General features: G+C 42.8%; 1 protein-coding gene across 12 annotated transcripts in view; it reads left to right on the top strand.

Annotated features, from left to right (window-relative positions):
* Window positions 1-20,369, top strand: part of RSBN1L (round spermatid basic protein 1 like) — a 46,071-nt gene that overhangs the window by 3,694 nt on the left and 22,008 nt on the right. For 4 of the 12 annotated variants that reach the window (XR_014933194.1, XM_015881676.3, XM_085512957.1 and 1 more), the window contains exons 2-3: window positions 6,224-6,337; window positions 19,601-20,244. Coding sequence is in view for 9 of the 12 variants with exons in the window: in XM_015881676.3 (XP_015737162.2) it covers window positions 6,224-6,337; window positions 19,601-20,244 (758 nt within the window). In the remaining 3 variants the exon portion in view is untranslated. Of the gene's footprint in view, window positions 1-332; window positions 2,440-6,223; window positions 6,338-19,600; window positions 20,245-20,369 lie in introns of those variants that run through there. The other 8 variants (XR_014933200.1, XM_032442338.2, XM_085512970.1 and 5 more) reach the window with 5 other exon arrangements.

The following is a 20,369-nucleotide window of genomic DNA, read 5'->3' as shown; positions in this document are numbered from 1 at the left end:
CTCCTATTTGTAGTGCTGATAGCACAGTGCGGTGACACAGGAGAGGAAATGGTGAGGAGTTTGCACCTACCAGTTTATCCTCTGTGGAAGAGCTGAGGATGAGAGCTGATGTCCTTGGCCTGCAGTTCTGAGGCAGCAGAGCCTGGCTGTGAGGTGCCCAATGTGTCGAGCCTGGTTATGGCACAGATGGATGATGCCTTTGAAAGCTGTTTTTCTATTTCCTTCCTTGAACAAGTGTTCACTTGATGATCTTTCAGATCTTTTCCTTCACTGGAAGGACCTCGAAGTTGCAGAGTCATAGCCAGGCTGCCAGCCTGTGGCTTGAGGAGGTGAATGGAGCAGAGCGAGTCCTGGAGTGATGGTCCTGCATGCAGAGAACTGGGAGGAGCACTTTGCCATCTGTGTAACTTATCCTGCAAAGGAGAGATGGAGTTTGTTTAAAATAAGCTTAAATTGTACTTGGCCAGTCCATTTTGGGTGGTGGAATTAAAAGTTATGTAACTAGTTTTGTTTTGAAACGTGGTGTGAATGTGATGGAAATGTCTGCATTACCAGTTTATGGCTCCACCAGTTCAGTTAGTTATTTAACCGATAGTCTGCTCGAGCAGTTCATAGTTGACATAGTTTTGTTAGCAGTGCAAAGCTCAGATGAGCCACTCCCCACTTCATCAGCCTAAGGCGGCCTGTTTTTGTGTTGTGTTTTGTTCCAGGCTTACTGCAGGGCCCGAGCCAAATTCATCAAACATCTTCTCTGTTTCCTTGCCATCTCTGCACACAGCTTCCCTCTCCCTCCCTCCCTCCTTCAGTTTTTTTTCTTTTCAATGATGTCTTTGCTGATAAGGCTGCCTCAGAATGCAAGCAGTGACAAAATGAGATTGGTATTTTTAACTTGCTGATGGGGTTTTCCCATGTGAGCAAGAAGGCAAAGCTGAGCACCGTTCTGTAGCTCTTAGTCTAATTTTTCCCCTCTCCTTCCTCCTGCTGCCTTTGAAACTGAGATTAAATAGTGTTTTAGATGGACAGTTGCCAGCGATTCTTGGGATAACTTTGTGTCTTTCACTTGTGTGACACTTCTGGTTCTTAAACCTGTGAAAAATAGCACTTGAAAAATCTGAAAGGCTTCTTGAGTTCAGCTTGCATCTGGTAGAGGCTCTTTTCATTGTCTGAATTGGGCTGGAGAAAGCTTTGGATATTATTCTGTTTCCCTGCTTAAGATCTGGGTTCACCATCTGATGCAGTAGGTTGTCTTTTTCCTTCTGCTATAAATTACCTTTTTTCGATCTCCTTCCTTTTCCCTGCGTTTTGTTACTGTCCTGTTTAACTCAAACACCACCTTTCCCCCAGCTGCTCTCAGTTCAGCAGTCACATCCTTGTGAGGTCTCCTGAGCGCTCTCCTCTGAGTTCTTCATTCCTGTCTAGATGCTCCACGTCCTTTGGCTGTAGAATCACGGGTCATTTTTCTCCCTTGAAACGAGAGGAGCGGATGGAATCATCAGACCCAAAGCTCTGCAGGCCGCATCTGCAGCTGCCACGTTCTCTGCTGCTGATTTCTGATGCAACTCCCCAGTGCTCGTGCTTCACATTGGCTCGTGTGCTGCCGTGTGTGGAAGGTCTCCTTTCAGACTGCAAAGATCCGAGGAATGGGGGAATGAAGTTGAAACTAATCGCAGGGTTTTTTTGACTCTGAAAAAGATCTCCCTTCCCTCCCATTCATGGAGGGGTTGGGGAAATGCAAGGGGGTTTCTTCAGTCATCTTGTGCATTTTAAACTTGAATATTTGACAGATATCCCATTCAGTAATTCCTTTTTCCCCCCCCTTTTGTTAAAATAACTGTAAGGGCTTTTTTTTTGTCTCAAGTCTGTTAAGGGTTTCTTTTTGTATGACGAGTCAGGAGTGCGGTACAACAGTACAGGAGTTGTCTGACTGGATACACGTGCAGGTGACAAAACTGCTACCATGGTTATGTTAAATGCACGTAATGTCTGTACTGCACTAAGGTGAGTTTTGGCTGTTTTATTTAAGGGATATTTGCATTCAGAATAGGAGAGATCAATGGAAAGATGACTGAAGGATTGCCCTCCTCATCCCCTTTATCTTCGGCTCTGGTACTGCTGGTGTTCACCATACTGATGGTGTCCATTAGCGGTAGTTTGTAAATATTTTGCCTGATGTGCAATGACAGCCCTTAAATCAAAGGGAGGAGGGAGAGGCAGGATACTTTGAACATAATCTCTGGCTGACTGCTAATGTGGGTTACCATCTGGAAAGCTGATGCGAAGCAGCTGCAGCTTTTGGCTCCTGACAGGGTTCTGAAGCTCGTCTCATAATGCACAAACGGACTTGTCCAAGCTCCAGCGTAGGCCTGAAGGTGCAAACTTCACGACGTGACAGCTGCTGCTCTGTGCATAATCCACTGCACAGCATTTTTCACTTATTCGGTATGTTCTTGATTTTCCTTTTTCCCCTTGAAAGCTTGCAATGAAGAACTGACCACGTTTCTGAAATCTGAGCGGTGTGATCTGTCAGCTTGTGTTTGTATTTACTGTTAGTGAAGGCGTTACAATCATGGTGGGAAGATACCAAGTTAAGAAGTGGAAAACTCCTTTTACAGCCTGAATTAATTTGGTTAGTCGTGTGCATTCTTCTAGAACAGGAGGTGCGAGAAGTCTTCATAATGGATTATTTTCTGCCTGCATATAGCACTGTAGGGCACGCTGCTGTTGCTGCATTTAGGTCGTGGCTGCGCTGTTTCTATGCCACAACCGTTCTGTGATTGTTAGTAGACAGTGGCCAAAGCTGCTGCTGTGGTATAATGTGAACAAGATCACCTGCTCCCTGGAGGCAGACCCTGAAACGCATCCAGCAAGATGTGAGTCGGGGTTTTGTGGAACCACTGGCTTCCTGGAGTGCCGTGTGTCACAAGGAGGTTATTGTAGCAGAAGTAGGCGTCGGGCTAATGGGAAATGGCTGTCGGCTGTTCCCTGTTTCAGGATCCCGTGGTGAGCAGCGTGAGGCAGTGATCGTCCAGCTGGGTTCTCACCATGTGCATTGCGTTGGCTTCTGGTTGATGTTAGGGTCAAGGCCTTTGGTATGAGTGATGTGCAGATAAAGCAGGAGGTGTTAGTTCAGGTGTCCAGCAGAAGGGCTGTTATTTTCCCAAAGGCTTTTTTGTTGCTTTTTCTCTTTTTAAATTGGGATCATATATGGTTTATCTTTTTCCCGTTACTTCCAAGGTGATGGATGGCATTGAGATTGTCTTCTTCCCCTCAAGGCCCTGCCGTGGTGATATTTAAGGTTTATTTTCCATTTTCCAAGCAGGCAGAGCAGACTGAGGAGGATTTTTTAAATTTATTTTGATCCATTGATTAAAAAAATGAAGTCAAATCTTCCTATTCAGTACCTGAATAATCTTTTGGTTATCCTCTACCAGAACAACTCTGTTAAAAGAGAGAAAGAGAGCACATAAATCAGCTTAAAGAAAGCTGAGGTTTGCATTGTGAAAATACCTGCTGGAGTGGGAAAGGAGTTGTTAATGTGTAGATACGTTTAGGTGGCTTCACTTAATGGTAACCCCCATTTGGTAATCCCAAATGGTAATCCCTTCACCTTCCTTTGAACTCAAACGATCTCCTCATTATACAATAGTTCTTAATTCATTAATTGCCTTTGTGAGTGTTCAGTAGTCCACTGTAGTGAGGACAAACCATTCCCCTGGCGGTGCTGTGACGTACCAGGGTAGGTGCTGGTGGTACCTGATGTTCTCTTGTCCCAGGTTGCTGCTATTTGTATTACATTATCACCTGGGGGACTGTCTCACCTGCTAAACACAGCAGCTCCAGCCTTTTCTTTCTTCCCCTTACCTCTGTTTATTAGAAGTGGTATTGGTGGGAGATCATTGCAATTGTGAACAGATATAGGTTGGCAGGAGTTTGTGTGGAGATTGCTTGGAGAACTGTGCTTGTCTGTCCTTGTTAATGCCAGATGTGTGTCCTGATTCAGTTCTGAGGGAGGTGATCTGACAGTTTGTCTGTGCAGGATGGGATTCTCTATTATTTTTACCCAGCCCAGGCTGTGCCCTGGTCCTGTGGTAGCACTGTCACCTCTGCAGTGGAACGAGTTGCTTTCCAACCTTCCTCAGCTGCCTTCTGTGCACCTACAGTCCCCTCAGGTCCGCTGTGCTTGTGGCTGTTGCTGGGGGCGGTCACGTTGTTTGTTGTGTCTGGAACTTGCTACCATCATCCCTGCTAATTGCTTTCTAGATCTGAAAATAAAGTGGAGATTCTTTGGACGGTTTTGGTTCATTCTCGGTTCTTGCACATTGATTCTACCAGAACTGCAGGATTCCTCTGCCTGGGATGCTCGTCACACGCCTACAATAAAGGATTCTTTCAGTCTTTCATCTTCCTTCAACCATGCTCAGCATTTGTATGTGCTCTTCAATCTCCCTTTGATTTCTAAGTGATAGAAGTCAAGTGTACCTCTTAACAGCATGCCAATACTGGGAGAAAACCTTGATTTTTTTATTTTATTTTTTTTCCATGATAATGGTAATCCTGGCAGAGCTGAGCACTGATGCCAGCTCTAAATGAAGACAAATCTGCCTCCTCGCAGGAGTGAATGTCTGCTTTCAGTGTGCTAAAATCTGTTGTATAATTTATGGCCTACTTTATAGTTCCGTGTTGCAGGGATTTACAGTTTGGGGGTTTGCCTGTGTGGGGGGTGGCAGTGATTGGAGAGGAAGATTAATGTGTGGTTCATCTGTTCCTAGGAAATACAGATTTGTGCTGCTGAGGAAAATGTCTGGGTACTGCAGCCTGCTGCTCAGATCAGTCTGATTTGGCATCCCCTGTCATGAAACCATTGGAGTCTGGGTCTAGGGCTTGTTTCAGTAACTTAGAACTGAGACCTCCAGACAGTTTGAAGCACGGCTGCCTTATTCCTTTGTGTTTTATACCATCAGAGTTGTTCCTCTCTCCTCTGCCCACACTGATCAGTGCATAGGGGCAGACATGTGTCGCCTTCTCTCTAGGAGTGCTGTGGAGTCGTCATTACAGCGTTTCTTTATGTAGATTCCTGTCAAATCCTTGCACTTCTTAACCATCGACGTGCTTCATAAATAGTCTGGTTATGTATTGCATTACAGAACTGAAGGCTTTTGTTTGGTTTTGATAAATGTTTCCAGTTAGTTTTTGAAGATACCTGCTTCTGTTTTCTGTGAACATGTGGGGTAAAGTCAGTAGGTTTCTCTTTATATCCATGTGTTACGAATGCGAGCACCATAAATAGCACATCAGCATTGCCTCTCAGCTGTGATACTGCCAAAGCATTCTGAAACATATCAGCTCTTTTCCTGTGGAGGTTAAAAAGCCCAATAAAAACCCATAGAGAAGGTTTCTGGCTTCTGTCTGAGAAACAAGAACTGCGGTGTTGGTTGTGAGGCTTAAATGCTTCACCTCAAGGGTGATTCTAAAGTCAGCTTGAAAAGATAAGTCCTAGAAAGCATTTTTTGTGTGTGGGTCTAGTATTTTCATGTAGAAAGCATGCAAAGACCTTCCTAACAGCAAAGACTTGGAAATGTGGAGAGACTTGGCAATAAAGTAAATGAATAATAACTGCTTGAATTAGATCTTCTATAAAAACATGGATCTTCCGACAAATAGCAAACTGTCATTCCTTTCCATATCAGGTCTGATTCTTGTAATTGCACCTTCCTGCTGTTAACACGTTATGGGTGTGGCTGCTGAACTCGACAAAGATTTATTTTGTCATCTGTAAAACCTTTTGTATTTCGACCTATCTGTGGAAGCCTTAAGTTACGTGAGATTTCTGGTGCATATCCACATCCAGGGAAATAGAATCCCCTCACTTCTCCTGTTCCTGATCTAATGCGTGTAACTTGAGCTTCCAGAAATAAGAGCTGCATCCGGATGACAAATAAGAACAGAGGGTAGTATGAGTAAATAAAAATGGTTATAAACTGTGTAGAGCTGACATGCGAGTTGCTGGATACAGCTCTGGCATAATAGGAACAAAACTGGCCTGGGTTCTATAAGCTTATGTTGAATTATTCAACAGATAAATATTAGCTTTTCATATTAAAAGTCCTGGGTTTTCCTTGTAACTCCTTTTATCCTCTTAATAGGACTTGCATAATATTAATGCAAAATGTGCACGCGACAAAGCTTGCTGTTCCCACTTAATCATAAAATGTTTGCATTTCAGCTCAAATCAAAGAGAAAATGAAAGAAAGGGAGAAGAAGCAAAAGGAGAAGAAGAAGCACAAAATAATGAATGAAATAAAGAAAGAAAATGGAGAAATCAAGTTATTGCAGAAAGGTAGGTTAAACTGCACAGTGGTTTTCTTTATGGTATTTAAAACCTTTGTAATTGGATCGAGTGCTGAATCTTAATACTGAGATTTTTTACTTTAATGTCATTTTCTCAGCATAGCTGCTATAATGCTCATAATTTAAAACCTTAATTATAAACTTGTCAACTGTGTTAGGTACTGCAATTGAAAAATAGGACTGTTGCCACAGTGCTTCTTGCACAGTGGTTCCTGAAAGGCACCTGAAGGACTGTATGGTTGTTGGTCTCAGCCAACATGGGTTCATTAAAGGAAGGTCCTGTTAACTACCTTTATTTCCTTTTATGACACAGTCATCCATCTATTTGACCAAGAGGGGCCAGCTGATGTTGTCTTTTGGGATTTCAGTAAAGCTTTTGATACTGTTTCCCACACTGTCCTTCTGGACTTAGCGTCTCCTTCTGCAGCTAGACAAAACCATAATGTGAGCAGCTGGCTGACCGGTAGGGCCAAAGGGTTATAGTTAATGGAGTTATGTCAGACTGGTGGCCAGTCACTAGTGGGGCACCCTAGGGCTCTGTCTTAGGGCCAGTTCTCTTTAATGCTTTCGTAAATGACTTGGATGTAGAACTGTAGGGTATTTTGAGTGGGTTTCCTGGCAGTACTAAGTTGGCAGTAGCTGTTGATTCTGTCGAGGGTAGAGAGACCTTGCAGGGAGAAATCCTGCTTCTCTCAGCCTCTCTTTCTGTGTGTGATGCTGTGCTCCCATAGTTATCTTCTTGGCCCACTGCTGGACTTACTCCAGTACGCCCATATTTGTCTTGGGTTGCTGACCCAGAGTTCTCTGTGATGCTCCAGATGTGTTACACCAGTGCTTAATTAAGTGGAAGAATTGTCTGTCAGCCTGCTGGTAGAGCTCTTCCTAATTCTGTCCAGGAGACTGTTAACTGATGGCTGATGGTCAGATTGTTATTTCTGAGGACCCCCAACTCCTTTCCTGCCAGGCTACTTTCCAGCCAGTCTTCAGCCTGAATGGAGGCTTGGCTGTATTCTTCAGCTCGGAACTCTATGCTTCCCCATGTTAACTGTGTGAGACTTCTGTTGGCCTGATTCTCTGCAGCCTGTCAGGGTCCCTCTGACTTGGCAGCACAACCTTCTTGTGCATCAACTGCTCCCTTCTTCTATTTTAACACTGAACACTGCAGACCTGCTGAGGAGTGTGCTTTGTCTCGTCATCCCCATCATTAATAAAAATGTTGAGTAGTGTTGTCCCAGGGTGTCAGCACCCGGGATTCCCTGTTAGCGACTGTCCTCCCACTGATCTCAGTGCTGCAGATTACAGCCCTTTGAACACGTTAGTAAAGCCAGTTCTTGATCCATCTCTCTCTTTGTTGAGGCCATGCTTCACTGCTGGGATGATGCTTGTTTGAGTAGCTCCACTGGTTTTTATTTCCAGACTCTGCTTTTTTAGTTTGAAAACAAATCCCTGGTAGATCTTTCTCTTCTTATACCTGCTGTAGGATTTCATTTACTACAAGAAATAAAATAAAAACCTCCAAATCAAAACATTATCTTCAGTGCATTCATGGACATGCAGTTGTGTAATTACTGTGTCACAGCTCAGAGTATGAACGCAGCTCCAAGTAATTGCATTAGCAACTGACAGCTTATAACCTGTGCCGATCAGATTTCGCAGTATCAGCTTAGACGCTGTGGAATATTTAAGCTGGTGACTTCCTGTGAAAAGATGCAGCTTGTCTTTGTCACCATGGAAGGAAGTTGGTGGTTGAGATACTGAGCAATGGGAAACTGCCTTAACAGTGACAGTGTCCAGGTTGTGTTTCTGTCCTTTCCTACCTCGTGTGCTGAATGGCAATAGAAATAGGGCATGGGGGAGAATTTGCAAAGACAGCAACTCTTGTTACACAGAACTAATAAAAGACACCTAATGAGGGTGTTGCCCCTGAAAGGGTGTTCCATTGTTTAAAGTAGGTGGGGCAACAAACAAACGCTGTGCCACAGGGGTTGTATAAGATTACTTTGCTCCCTAGAGCTGGTTGAATAACAGAGTATGTTGTCCTCACATAGAACGGTGCTGTAAGTGGGTTAAATGCTTGGTGTGTTTCACGGTCTCCTGTATCTATTACCAGATATAAATCATATTTTAGGTTTCCTTTAGAAATTGTACAGAATTGTATTGTAGAGGCAGTGCTTGGTTTTGCTGTGTCTGCGGTGTCCTGCAGAAATGGCCCATATTAATAAGGGGAATAAAGGAGAGCAGCTGTTACGAAAGCAGGCAGATCCACTCCACTGGGTTTATATCCTGTTCAGAACAGCAGTTCTGGATGTGTCTGTGGGCCTCCTGAGATCAGTCTGGGTGCGCTTAAATGTTCTGCAATGATTGTACAGCATTTCCTGATTGCTTCTGCTGATGTCGCTTTATGTCCTGTGAGCTGAGGGCTAGAGAGCAAAGGCTGACGTGCTTGAAGATGCAACTTGTGTGTGTCTGTGGTCAGCAGCTCCGTGACCTTCTGAAAGGTTAGTAACTCTTTGTCTAAGGATATCTTCTTCCTGGAACAAAAGTAAGCTCTAAGCTCTCTTATTCTCAGCTCTGAATTTGCTGTGTGGACTTAAAAGCAAAGGCAGACTTCAGTGCCGGTCTGTGACGACCATCATTTTCTCCTTCTAGGTGTTAGGTCCAGATCTTGTTCTAAAACTGTCACTGACTGTTGGCTGAATGCTTTCATTGGTAGGTTGTGAAGGTGGTGTTAGTGTTTTGATTTTTTTCTTTGGCCTTTTATTTGAGACATTCCTTAAGGCGATGGTGGTGATAGGCTATGTAGCTTCAGACAGTTAAACCAGGTAGGTGTCCAAGATAAGGGTGGCTGGCTTTGTGAGGGAAGTCAGTACTGAAGGTTTGGTGCTTTTTTAGGGAGCTGCTGTCCAAGCCTGATTTCGGTGCTTCGAGCTGCATGCTGGCAGAGTTTGCTGCTGCTGTTTGAGAAGCTTAGGGATGTAGGCTGTTCGTCTGCCTGAATTTGTGTTGCTGTTTCTGTTGAAAGCAACTTGCCCTAGTTTGGAGAAGGACAGCTCTGAAAGGGGTTATTTTTTCAGCTCCTGACTTTCTAAAGGAAACGTTTGGCTCTTTCAGTGAACCTGGTGGCTCTTGAATGCATCTAGAGCTTAATGCTTTTTTGCTCATTATTTTGCACTAGCAGGTATGTTTTCTGCAGAACAAGACAGTGTGGTTGCTGCTGCTTCTCTCTGTAGTTTTCTATTTGGAAGAGAAACTTGTGTATTTCTGGAAAAGAAGAAAACCTTGCACAAGCCTATTGTTAAACATTAAGGAAATATAAGCAATTTAATTGTGCTCTTCCAAAAATCTGCATGGGGGGGGGGGGGGGGGGGGGGAGGGGGGGAGAAGAAACGTCTTAAAAATGGCAATATTTTATAAGGGATTTTTAGACTGCTTTGTTGACATGGTTAAGGGATACTGGAAGACCTACCTGAAGAGGGGGGCAGGGGAGGGGGAAAAAAAGGCTTATTTGTAAACAACACCATTTTTTTTCCTTTTAAAACAAAACAAAAAGGCAGCCATATTTTACTGATATTTGTTATTTCTAACAATCCACTAGGAGAAATTGTCAGTGAGTCTCTACAAGGTTAAACGTGTTGGCTCATGGAGTGTCAAAATACAGGGAAGAGCTGAGAATAAGCATCTTTATCTTTTGGTATTAAAGTCTGTATGTACAAATGATGTTCCGAAGCTCTCGTTTTGTTCTGGGAGGAATTACATTTCATCGTACTTTATGAACCTTCTAGATTTTTTCCTTTATAGATGGGTTTTTGCACAGAAGTGATTATAAAATCTGTATGCAAGCGACCTCCATGTGAGTCATACTGCCTGTTTTTTTTCCCACTTGCTATATTTGGTCTTTGTGTTCCTCTACAAATCCTCAAGCGTTTTCCTTATTTAATACACTTCAGTGGATGGGGATGGAAGTGGCTGAGGTAAGAGCACAGGAGGTGCAGCCCAACACAGTCTGTATGCAGCGAGTTGCTGACTTCTACCTGTAAAATAGATGCATGCAGAGTAAGACATGTAAAATAACAGGTATAGTGTGTGTGATGAGATCATCTGAGAGCAGAGCTCTCGTTCCTGTGGGCCTCAGATATTTTTCAGAGCGAATGCACGTGCTCACCTTGTGTTGCTCAGTAGATTGCTCTTCTGATGTTTGATGCAGACATCTTTGCTTCCACTTGCCCTTTATTCCTCCCCTCTTTGTCTTGTTTCTACTGCTGAAGTTGTTGCTGCCGGTGTTACTTCTGTTTAACTAATGCCTTCAGTTGGCATGGATTGCTGGGAGCCTGAGTGGGTCCAACAGTGGTGGACTGGGGTGATCCTCCCTGTGGTACAGGGTGATACCACGGCAGCAGCTCTCAGCTGGAGGAATAGGAAAACTGCTCTGGCATCGTAGGAGGGGGGAAGAAAATCCATCAGAAAAAAACAAGCCAAGCCCCCATGCTTCTGTCTGTGGAACCTGTGCAGGCTGACAAGTTCTTTGTGTAATTTCTTTGATTGAAAAATATCCAAGTAATTAGTCTGAAGGATGTAAGTATGAATCGCAGACAAATGATGATAGGCTGTGGGAATAATGCACACATGTATCACCATGAAGTAATCTTAATTTTTTTAATGATTCTATTTCAAATACAAGGAACTCAAAGGTGAGATTTGCAAGAGAATTGCAGTGCTGTCATACCTATGGAAGGCTCTTCCTTTGAGAGCAGCGCTTCTGCCCTCAGGCTGTTGCTAGTAAATTGTTTTGGTTAACTTGTGAGGTGAGTCCATGCAGAATGGATGCACACAATACAATCAAGGGCAAAAGGCAAACAATTCGTAGGTGTGAAGTGGGCTTCGATTCTGGAGCTACTGGAGAGAGCCTGATGTAAGACCATGAAGACTCATCAGTCACTGGACTGGAGCACAGGACAGAGGACAGGCTGAGGGATGCGCAGCTTGGGGCAGAGAGGCTCAGGGGGATCCTAAATACCTGAAGGGTGGGCACAAAGGAGCTGGAGCCAGGCTCTTGTCAGTGGTGCCCAGTGCTGGGACACGAGGCAGTGAGCACAAACTGAAACACAAGAGGTGCCATCTGAACTCCAGGCAGCACTGCTGTGCTGTGCAGGGGGCTGAGCACTGGCACAACTGCTTGGAGGCTGCTGACCTCCTCCTTGGAGATGTCCACATGGCGTCTGGCCATGGCCCTGTGCACCCTGCTCTGGGTGCCCCTGCTGGGGCATGGGTTGGACGGAGGGACAGAGCTTCCTGTCAGCCATAGCCGCTCTGTTTATGTGGTTATAATTTTTATTGATTTTTATTATATTTATACAGATTAATTTAAATATTTTCTTCCCTGAACTGGCCAAAATCTGCAAGAGGTCTGATGTGGTTTATGCTGCCTCCTCTGAAAGTGTGCTGACGTTTTCCGTAGCAGGGTGAAGGAAGTGTGTAAGCTTCCTGTGCTTCTTGAAGTGGAAGGCTTCATTGACTTAAGATAATGAGATCAGCACTTCCCACTCCATACTGTACTTTTAAAATCCAGATGTGAAGTTGTACAGAACTGTGTCATTATTGCCAGTGGGGATTTTTGTTGTTCTTATTTTTCTATTTTAAGTGGCACCACTTCCAATAACACTCCTGCTCTCTAGGACTGCGTGTTTTATTTATTGACATGTCAGTGAAAGGGGTCTTGGCTACTCCTGTTCGTTGCTGGTTTTTTTTTTTGCCTGTGGCTGTGAGACTTAAACTGTCTGGAAGACAAGGGGTAATTCATCTTTCTGTGGCTCAAAGTGGAGTTTCTCTGCTTATTCTTTGAAGACACATTCTGAAGAGGTGGAGTGGAGCTTGATTTCTGTATGTCAGTACCGTATGCCGTTCTCACTGCAACTCAGACCTAAGGTGCTTGAGCCGTGTGAATGACTGGCCACGTGGCATGCAGGAGGAAAGGAAAACCCATTAGTGAGTGTCCTTCTTACCTGTCCCCATACTGGAGAGTAGCAGGCAGAATTTCTTGGTGGTGCTGCAGTAGATGGTTGGTACAGCATCAAAGACTTAAGTAATGTTTTGCAGGTGTGACAGGAGTATCAGGCTGATGTTGAATTGCAGAACAAGTAGTTTACCAGCAACTGATTCATGCTCTTTGTGCCTCCTAAAGGGAGGAGTCAGAAGACTCAGTGTTCCTGTCTTTGAGTTGAATTGGAGAAAAGAAAATGGAAAGAATGGTCCCTTTGAGGCTCTTCTTCCCTTACATGTTTTTTCCTTTGTGTGGCCTCCCACCAAGTGCTCTGTTCACTTTTGGTGACTGAGTTCTCCCAAAGTGGGGAAGTGAGAACTGACTTCAGTAGCTGCCTGCAGCTCTGAATGGTTGTTCCTTGCTGCTGCCAGCAGTCAGCTGGAAGGCTGTGGGGATAAAGGAGCAACTTAGCGTTATTATTGATGTCTTCTGAAACTTCTGATGTACTCCCTACCCTGCTAATAATTTTGAGGGCTGTAAGCTTGAAGTTGAAAAAATTGGATGAAATAAGAGCTTTGTGGCTTCTGCTAATGTGCAGCGTTAGATCAAATACATCTGTGAACAAAACAGAATACTTTAGGTAACTTTGGAGTTCTTTTACTTATACAAGCTCGCATTTGGAAGGAATTAATCTGCGGTTACCAAAGTTGAGGCTGTTTATTGTCATCTTCAATTACAAACTAGTACTGTGTAATAATAACGATGCATTGGAATATTTGTAAAATTCCAAAGTTTTGGACCTCAATCCAGCCAATAGATCCTGTGCTGTGTGTGCCAGGGATGATGTGGCTCTGCAGTAAGTACAGTTTAAGCAACCTTGAGAGAGAAACTTCCTGTGCAGGTGTTTGTGGTGAGTTCATAGAATCACAGAGTGACAAGGTTGGAAATGACCTACAAGATCATGCAGTCCAACCATTACTGTTGCTTCTACAAACCACTAAACCATCTCTTGTAGCTCCTCATCCAGATGCCTCTTGAACACTGCCAGGATTGGCAACTCCACCACCTCCCTGGGCAGCCATTCCAGTGCCTGAACACTCTCTGAGAGAAAAAGTTTTTCCTTATGTCGAATCTAAACTTCCTCTGGTACAACATGCAGCCATTTCCTCAGGTCCTGTTTGTTGCCTGGGAGAAGAGGCCAAACCCCTCCTTATCACAACCTCCCTTCAGGAAGTTGCAGAGTGCAGTGAGGTCTCCCCTGAGCCTCCTCCAGACTAAACAATCCCAGCTCCTTGAACAGCACCTCTTAAGCCTTGTGCTCCAGACACCTCACCAGCTTTGTTGTCCTTCTCTGGATTAGTGCTGATTGTCCAACATTTGTAGTGTGTTAGGCCTGATTTGCATGGAAGGTGGTTAAGAATTGTCCAGAGGGAGTTGTGTTATTTTTGAGTATATGCCTGCATGAGAAGAATGGAAATCTGTATACATTCATTGACAAATACAGTTGAAGTTCTGTAACTCTCTAATCATGCAGATATTGTTTGCCAAGCAGTAACATGACAATAAAATGTAATTTTCTTTGATCTTTTGTACCCCAGGGAAGTGTGAGCTCAGTCTGCTTCTTAACACCAGGTCAAGGGGAAGGGTTCTCTAAACATCTGGGGGCACTGAGTTTTTCCTTCCCTTTTATTGTTTGTTCCTGGAGTCCTAGAGGATTTTTGTGACTCACCTTAAGTAAGAAAAAGGCTTTTTTAACCACAGATGAAGACTGTGTCTTCTTTCTTGTGTTTCTGAATCCTTGTCAACAGTTTACAGACCAGTGGGTTCCATGATGAATCGGGCAGGGGGGTTTCACAAAATCTGTGTCTCTGGAAAAGGGAAACAGGGGACCCCAAAATAATTAAAAACAGCAGCAACGATCTGAGGAGAAACAAAGTAATTTTACAAACTATGGTATCAGAATGTAAGGTAACACACTATAATACAATATAATTAGAACTGAAGCTAATAAATCAAATATAATGGAGTATCTGAAAGCTGTAGGCCTCACAGTAATACTGAAGTGATGCTCGCAGTCAGGATGGGCAGCAGTGAGGAGAGGCAAAGGAGATGTGAGGAAAGAAGAATCAAAGAGCCCTGATCAGGTGAGACCTTGCTAGGAGTTCTGTCTCCTCTCTGACCACAAAGCCCCCTGAAGAATGTAGTTCTTCCAGGCAGGTACCCGGAACTGGAGCATTGCCACTTTAACTCCCAGCGCACTATGTGATGTTATGATGTGGAATACCAGTAACCAAAAATCATAAAACCATGACAATCAAATAAGTAGAAAAAGCATTTTGTTCATAGGTGCTTGCTTAATGCATCTCAGAGTACAGAGACGAGATGCTGTCATGCAATTCAAAGTGTCCACTAGCTCAGGTGATACTGGATTCTTGCAGTTCTGTGTTTATGTATGTATGTACACATATGTTGTGATTGCTGGAGAGGACTGAAACACCTGTTCTGAAAGCTTTGGGTTGTGAATTACTGCCTCAGTAGTACTTAGCTGAGAAGTGAAATAAATGATCTTGCATCAAGTACTGCATTCATATTGCTTAAACCAAAGCTAGTTTGGATACGTCAGTGTTAGTGCTGAGATCTTCATTTTGCCTTTTGCTTTGCTTTCTTATGTTTTCACCAAATTCTAGACTGTCTGCTGTGAGACAGCTTCTGTAGCGTCCTAGGGAAGAGACACTGTGTGTATGCAGCTCTTGTTTTTCATGGCAATGTTCCTCCAAGTGTGAAAGTAGCACTATAGGTTTTGCAAGAAGCAGCACATTTCGCTTTATAGCACTTACATATATACAGCATGGATGTATATATGTATGTATATATGAATGGATGTAGTTCTGCTCCTCTCAACAGATAATGCAGAAAGAGAATAAGATGGAAGCACTATATTAGGTGTTGCTGATAGAAATTGTGGTATTTCAGCAAACTGATTCCTGTCACTGTTGAAGTCTTTGCAGCTTCTGAGCAGTTATAAACACCTACTTCACAGCCTGTGTTTGAAGTTCAGCAGAGCAGAAGCCTGAGGCTAAAAGGCTGCTGCATTCTTCTTTGAAATTCTGTTCGGGTTTTGCTGAAGAATCCTACTTCTAGAAGTCATTGCTTTCCATTTGATGTTTATATTCTTCAGGAAAATGTCAGCTGTGTGCCATAATAACTGAATACAAGTACTCTAAAGGTGGGTATAAGTAGGTGTCAAGACAGTATTAATAACAGGCATAGTGCTGTTGTAGACAAAAGAAGGAATTTCCATCCAAGAAACTACAGTTAAATGTACAACTTCAAACAAGACTTCAGAATCTGAATCTTTGCAGTGAGGTTTGCTAGGAACTTCTTACCTTCTCTTGTGTGTTGAGGCAGAATTGTGTGTATGGGGTTTCTTCCACTTAAGGGCAGCCTCTTTCAGGGCCTGGAGAGGGCAGGTGAAGGTGGGGGGTGGACAGCCTACCCCAGCAGATCAGACCAATACTGGCAGGAGCTGGTTCTGCTGCTCCTTCCCTCATTGCATGCTGTCCCTGTTGTCAGTGCTTTAGCTCCTGTTGGCAACACCAGGAACCAGTTCTGTTCACTGATGTAGCAGCAGACAAACAAATAGTTTTCTGCTGAGCCGTTAAGTCGAGTCAATTGTTTTGCAATCAGATGAGCATCAGTCAGTACAAGGAAGAGGTGCTGTGGAATTGTGTGCCAGCAGCAGGAAAGAGATGAGTGGGGAGTTGGGCTCTACTTATCCATGGCCATGAGCCATGCTCAGCTATGCCGTGCATCCATATTTGAAGGCTGAACAAATAACTGAGGATCTGACAGTTTTCTCATCTGCCAGTGCTCAGTTTGTAATATAAAAATCTTTCTCTGAGAAATGTGACATCTGGTGTATCAGACTGGTGCATGCTCTAAAAATAATGTTTCCTATGTGCATCACTGCTACCAGTATGAAAATAAAATAGTTCTTAACAGAACTGCAGTCTTGTGTAGGCAGTAGCTTAAGCCTGTGTGAATTTGAGGGAGGCTCAAAACAGCAAACCAGCTTTCCAAGTAAGGCTGTCTTTCATTTTCTGCTTGAAGTGCCTTTGGAGAGGTAGCTTTTAGCTTTGTGGTTATGCAGCTTTTTCAGATGTGTTTGATTCTGCTTTTATTTGGAGTCCTGTCTGTGACAATTCTTGTGACTTTTGTGTCTCAAAGTCGTTTTCCTGTCCATTGGCACTGTTAATGCACACTCTGGAAGAGAGCATTCATACACTGTCTCCAAGGACGGAGGTGACTATTGCGATTTCTTTCAGTAGCTCAAGCAGCACTTCAGGCAGCTCTGTTACTTCCCATCAGAGTGGTTCTGGTGGGTTTTTATTACAGCTGTTTGATCTTCCTGTGGCTGTTGCTCTCTTGGTTTTCAGTTATTTCGGAGTTGAAAATGGCTCCAGTAAAAGATCTGTGGGAGGTGTTTGGAGGTGAGAGGTTGCCAGCAAGTATTTATTTGGCTCAATATTTTTGTTACCTGGGTAAGCATGTTCAGATGAACTTTTAGTACTTGATATGTATAAGAAAAACTGCAATCTGTGAGCAAAAGTAAAACAAACAAATAAAGCCAATGAGTAACCAACTAAAAAACCCACCCCAAACTAAATAACCCTCCCCCGCCCCCCCCAAAAAAAGCAACCACAACAAAAACAACCCCCCAACAGAAACCCAGTCTGTATTGTTACTGTATTTGTACTCAAACTGAACAGAACATCTCCCTTAAGGCTGGACGGGCAGTTGTGTTGGATACCAGGTTTAAAAAGAGAAACGTTGTGTGGTTGGGTGTTTTCTTTCCTTCTGGAAGCTTCGTGGCAATGGTATGAAAACAAACCCAGCGAATGATAGATGTTCTTCGTGTCAAAAATGCCTTAGTGCATGTAATCCCTCCTAAGAAGGTTTAGAGTACTTAAGTAGGTGTAAACCAAGTTAACTAAACTTGTTTTTACAGCTGGATTGACTGCAGACCTTTTTGGATGCGTTTAGACCAAGTTGTTAAGTTTGGTAATTTATGAAGGTACTGGCTTGCATTCAAGCTATCTAACTTTAGTTGTGTATGTGAAGTCGATGTTTGCTTTTAGCGTGTTTTAAAGGCACCACTGCTGTTAAGGTCTTTCTTACTTAATTTAAGTGCTGTTTTGTAAATTGAGAAGTTTCTATTTTGTCATTCATTCCTTTAGCTGCCACCCACAGCTCTACCTTGCTCCAGCATTAGGTGCTCAAATTCCATACTTTATATATGCAGATAGCAGCACTGTTTGGGAGAATTGGACTTGAAATATCCCCCAGTGTAGCAATGAATGTTGTTGTTTAGAGTAATATAAATTAAAAAGAGTAAGTCCAAGCATTTAAAATAGCAGTAATTTTTTGGATACTCTCTTATGGTGTGTTGTTGCAGTCAGGTTGAGGGAGAAAGCCTAATTCTGTAGTCTGTGCTCTGAGGTTTGAGTTGAGACTTTATGATATGTAGAATGGAACTGTCCTTTTGTCGTAGGCCACTGAGTTATTTTTATTTTCCTCACATGAAGGTAGTGCTGTAATGACTCCAGTACAGTATTATAATGTGGGTTGGTGTTTGTCGGGTGATGATGTTTCCCTCAGGTACCTTGGCATCCTCAGTGTGTTACTGTTTATTCCTGTAAGGATTAGGTAGCACGTGTATCTTTCTTTCCTGGTCTTCCCATGCCAATAGATTTAAAAAGTGCTGAGGCAGAAGATGTTAACAAAGAAGTAGAGACTTGCATCTGTTGGACTATGCTGTTTTTACATTAAATGTAGTCTAAAGGAAGGACAGATTTTCATGAGGACCATGTGCCTCCTGGCAGTTGAATGTGGTTAGCTAAAAATGAGATTGTGCTCCTAGTTTGCTACATGAAATCAGATTTAGCTGGGAGTCTTTGTAGCTCTTAACTGTGTGGATTAGGTTAAGAAATCCTGGAGCCCACTTCCTTGTTTAGGCTAAGTAAGCAGCGAGTGACCCCGGGGCACTTCTTCCCACTACAAGATGAGAAAATAGAAGATAGGGAGATAACGAGCTTGTTGCCTGCACTTCAGAGATCCCGGAGGCATTTGTAACTGCTGTTGCAAACCTCAAGAAATTGAGGCAGTGGCTTAATTGCTGCTGCTTCTTTCCAGTATCTGCTTAAGCTCCAGTTCCAGACCTTTTAATTACCAGCAAGAATGTGCGATTCCATTCACCAGAAGTTGTGATCTTTTTTCTTTTTAAGGACTTTTTTGTAAATTATTTGAACTGAGGATTGCAAAATTAGCCTACTCTAACATAGCTGGCTTGAAAATTAGTTAGCTATCTAACATTGGCAAATTTGAGGTTACTTAGAAATTGTGTATTTCATTGTAAGACTTCTCCAAACTTCTGTGTCTGAATGTGTGTATTTGGAATCACTGATTGTGAATGTAGCATGTTCAGTAATTGGATTCTATCAAATCATGATGTGAGATTGTATCGAATGCTTCATTACACTGTCCTGAAGTACAGAAGTTTTTGGGTTATCCCATTTATTCCTACCATTGGTACCCCCACCCATAAACACTGTGAGAACAACACTTACAGAGAGGATGTTTATCTTCAGTATTGCTTGAACTTGATGTCTACTAATGACTACTTGCATACACAAATGTGCCTTTACATCTTATTTTCAACTTAGCTTGCATGTTATGTGAATTTCAGTGTTATGAGGTCTTTATTTGTTTATTTTTACGAAAGCACATGGTCAGTTTTTGATGTTTCCATGTGTATTTCAATCAAACTCTATTTTGTTTCTTGAAGAACACCATGTAAAGCCATCTGACAAGGTAGGTCATAGCAGCAGTATTTGTAAGCAGCTTGCTGATGGTTGATATTCATTGACTGTAAATCTCTTGTTTGGAAACGTTTATTGACAGCTGTTGTGTAGTTTCTGATGACCACTGAGTATGTGTATGACCACAACTGTATGGTTGTGGTCTGTGACCAATTATGAGAGTAGACCTAGAAATCCTTCTACTTTTTTGCTTTGTTTTTCCTCCCCTGTATGTTAGTGAGCAGTTGTAGCCTGGTCACGGTGGTTGTCCCTAATAGTCATTTTCATTAAGATATGCATTTTGGGATGCTTGGTGTTGACCTCTCTGTGTACCTTAATGTTTTGATAACTTAATCCCAACCTCTGGATAAGTATTCTCTATCTGAAGGTGCTTACAAGGTCTTTTTTCTTTTGACAGCTGGGAAGGAGAAACCAAAAATGAATGCAGAAGAGCTACAGATAAAAAAGGTTAAGAAGAAAAAGAAAAAGAAACATAAAGAGAATGAGAAGAGGAAGCGTCCAAAAATGTACAGCAAATCCATTCAGACTATCTGCTCAGGACTGGTTTCTGATGTTGAGGATCAGGAAGCCAAAGGCATCATAGATGATCATCTTAAGGATTTCAGTGGGAAAAATATGGATCCCAAGAAGGACTGTGAGTCCAAGATACCAGAGAACAGTGAGTTTCCATTTGTCTCGTTAAAGGAGCCACGGGTTCAAAATAAACTCAAAAGGTTGGACACATTGGAGTTCAAACAGCTGATTCATATTGAGCACCAGCCTAACGGAGGTGCATCAGTTATCCATGCCTACAGTAATGAACTCTCCCACTTATCTCCTGTGGAGATGGAGAGATTTGCAGAAGAGTTTGTGGGTCTGGTTTTTAGTGAAAATGAAAACTGTGCAGCTTACTATGTAATGGGTATTGTTCATGGGGCAGCTACTTATTTACCTGACTTTTTAGACTACTTTTCATTTAATTTTCCCAATTCACCAGTGAAAATGGAGATTTTGGGAAAGAAAGATATAGAGACAACGACTATGTCAAATTTTCATGCTCAGGTAAGAGGTTATATATTTTACTTTCTAAAGTCGTATAATGGTTTCAAACAACTGTGAATGGATTTTCTTAGAATACAGTGTGGGTGAAACAAGACTGGAAGCAAGGCTGTTCTTTGTTAGCTCTG

This window comes from Coturnix japonica, chromosome 1, assembly GCF_054131305.1.
Source record: "Coturnix japonica strain WE chromosome 1, WE-NBRP24, whole genome shotgun sequence".
NCBI lineage: Eukaryota > Metazoa > Chordata > Aves > Galliformes > Phasianidae > Coturnix > Coturnix japonica.
Note: the sequence above shows the minus strand (reverse complement) of the source record. Positions and strands in the feature narration are given on the sequence as shown.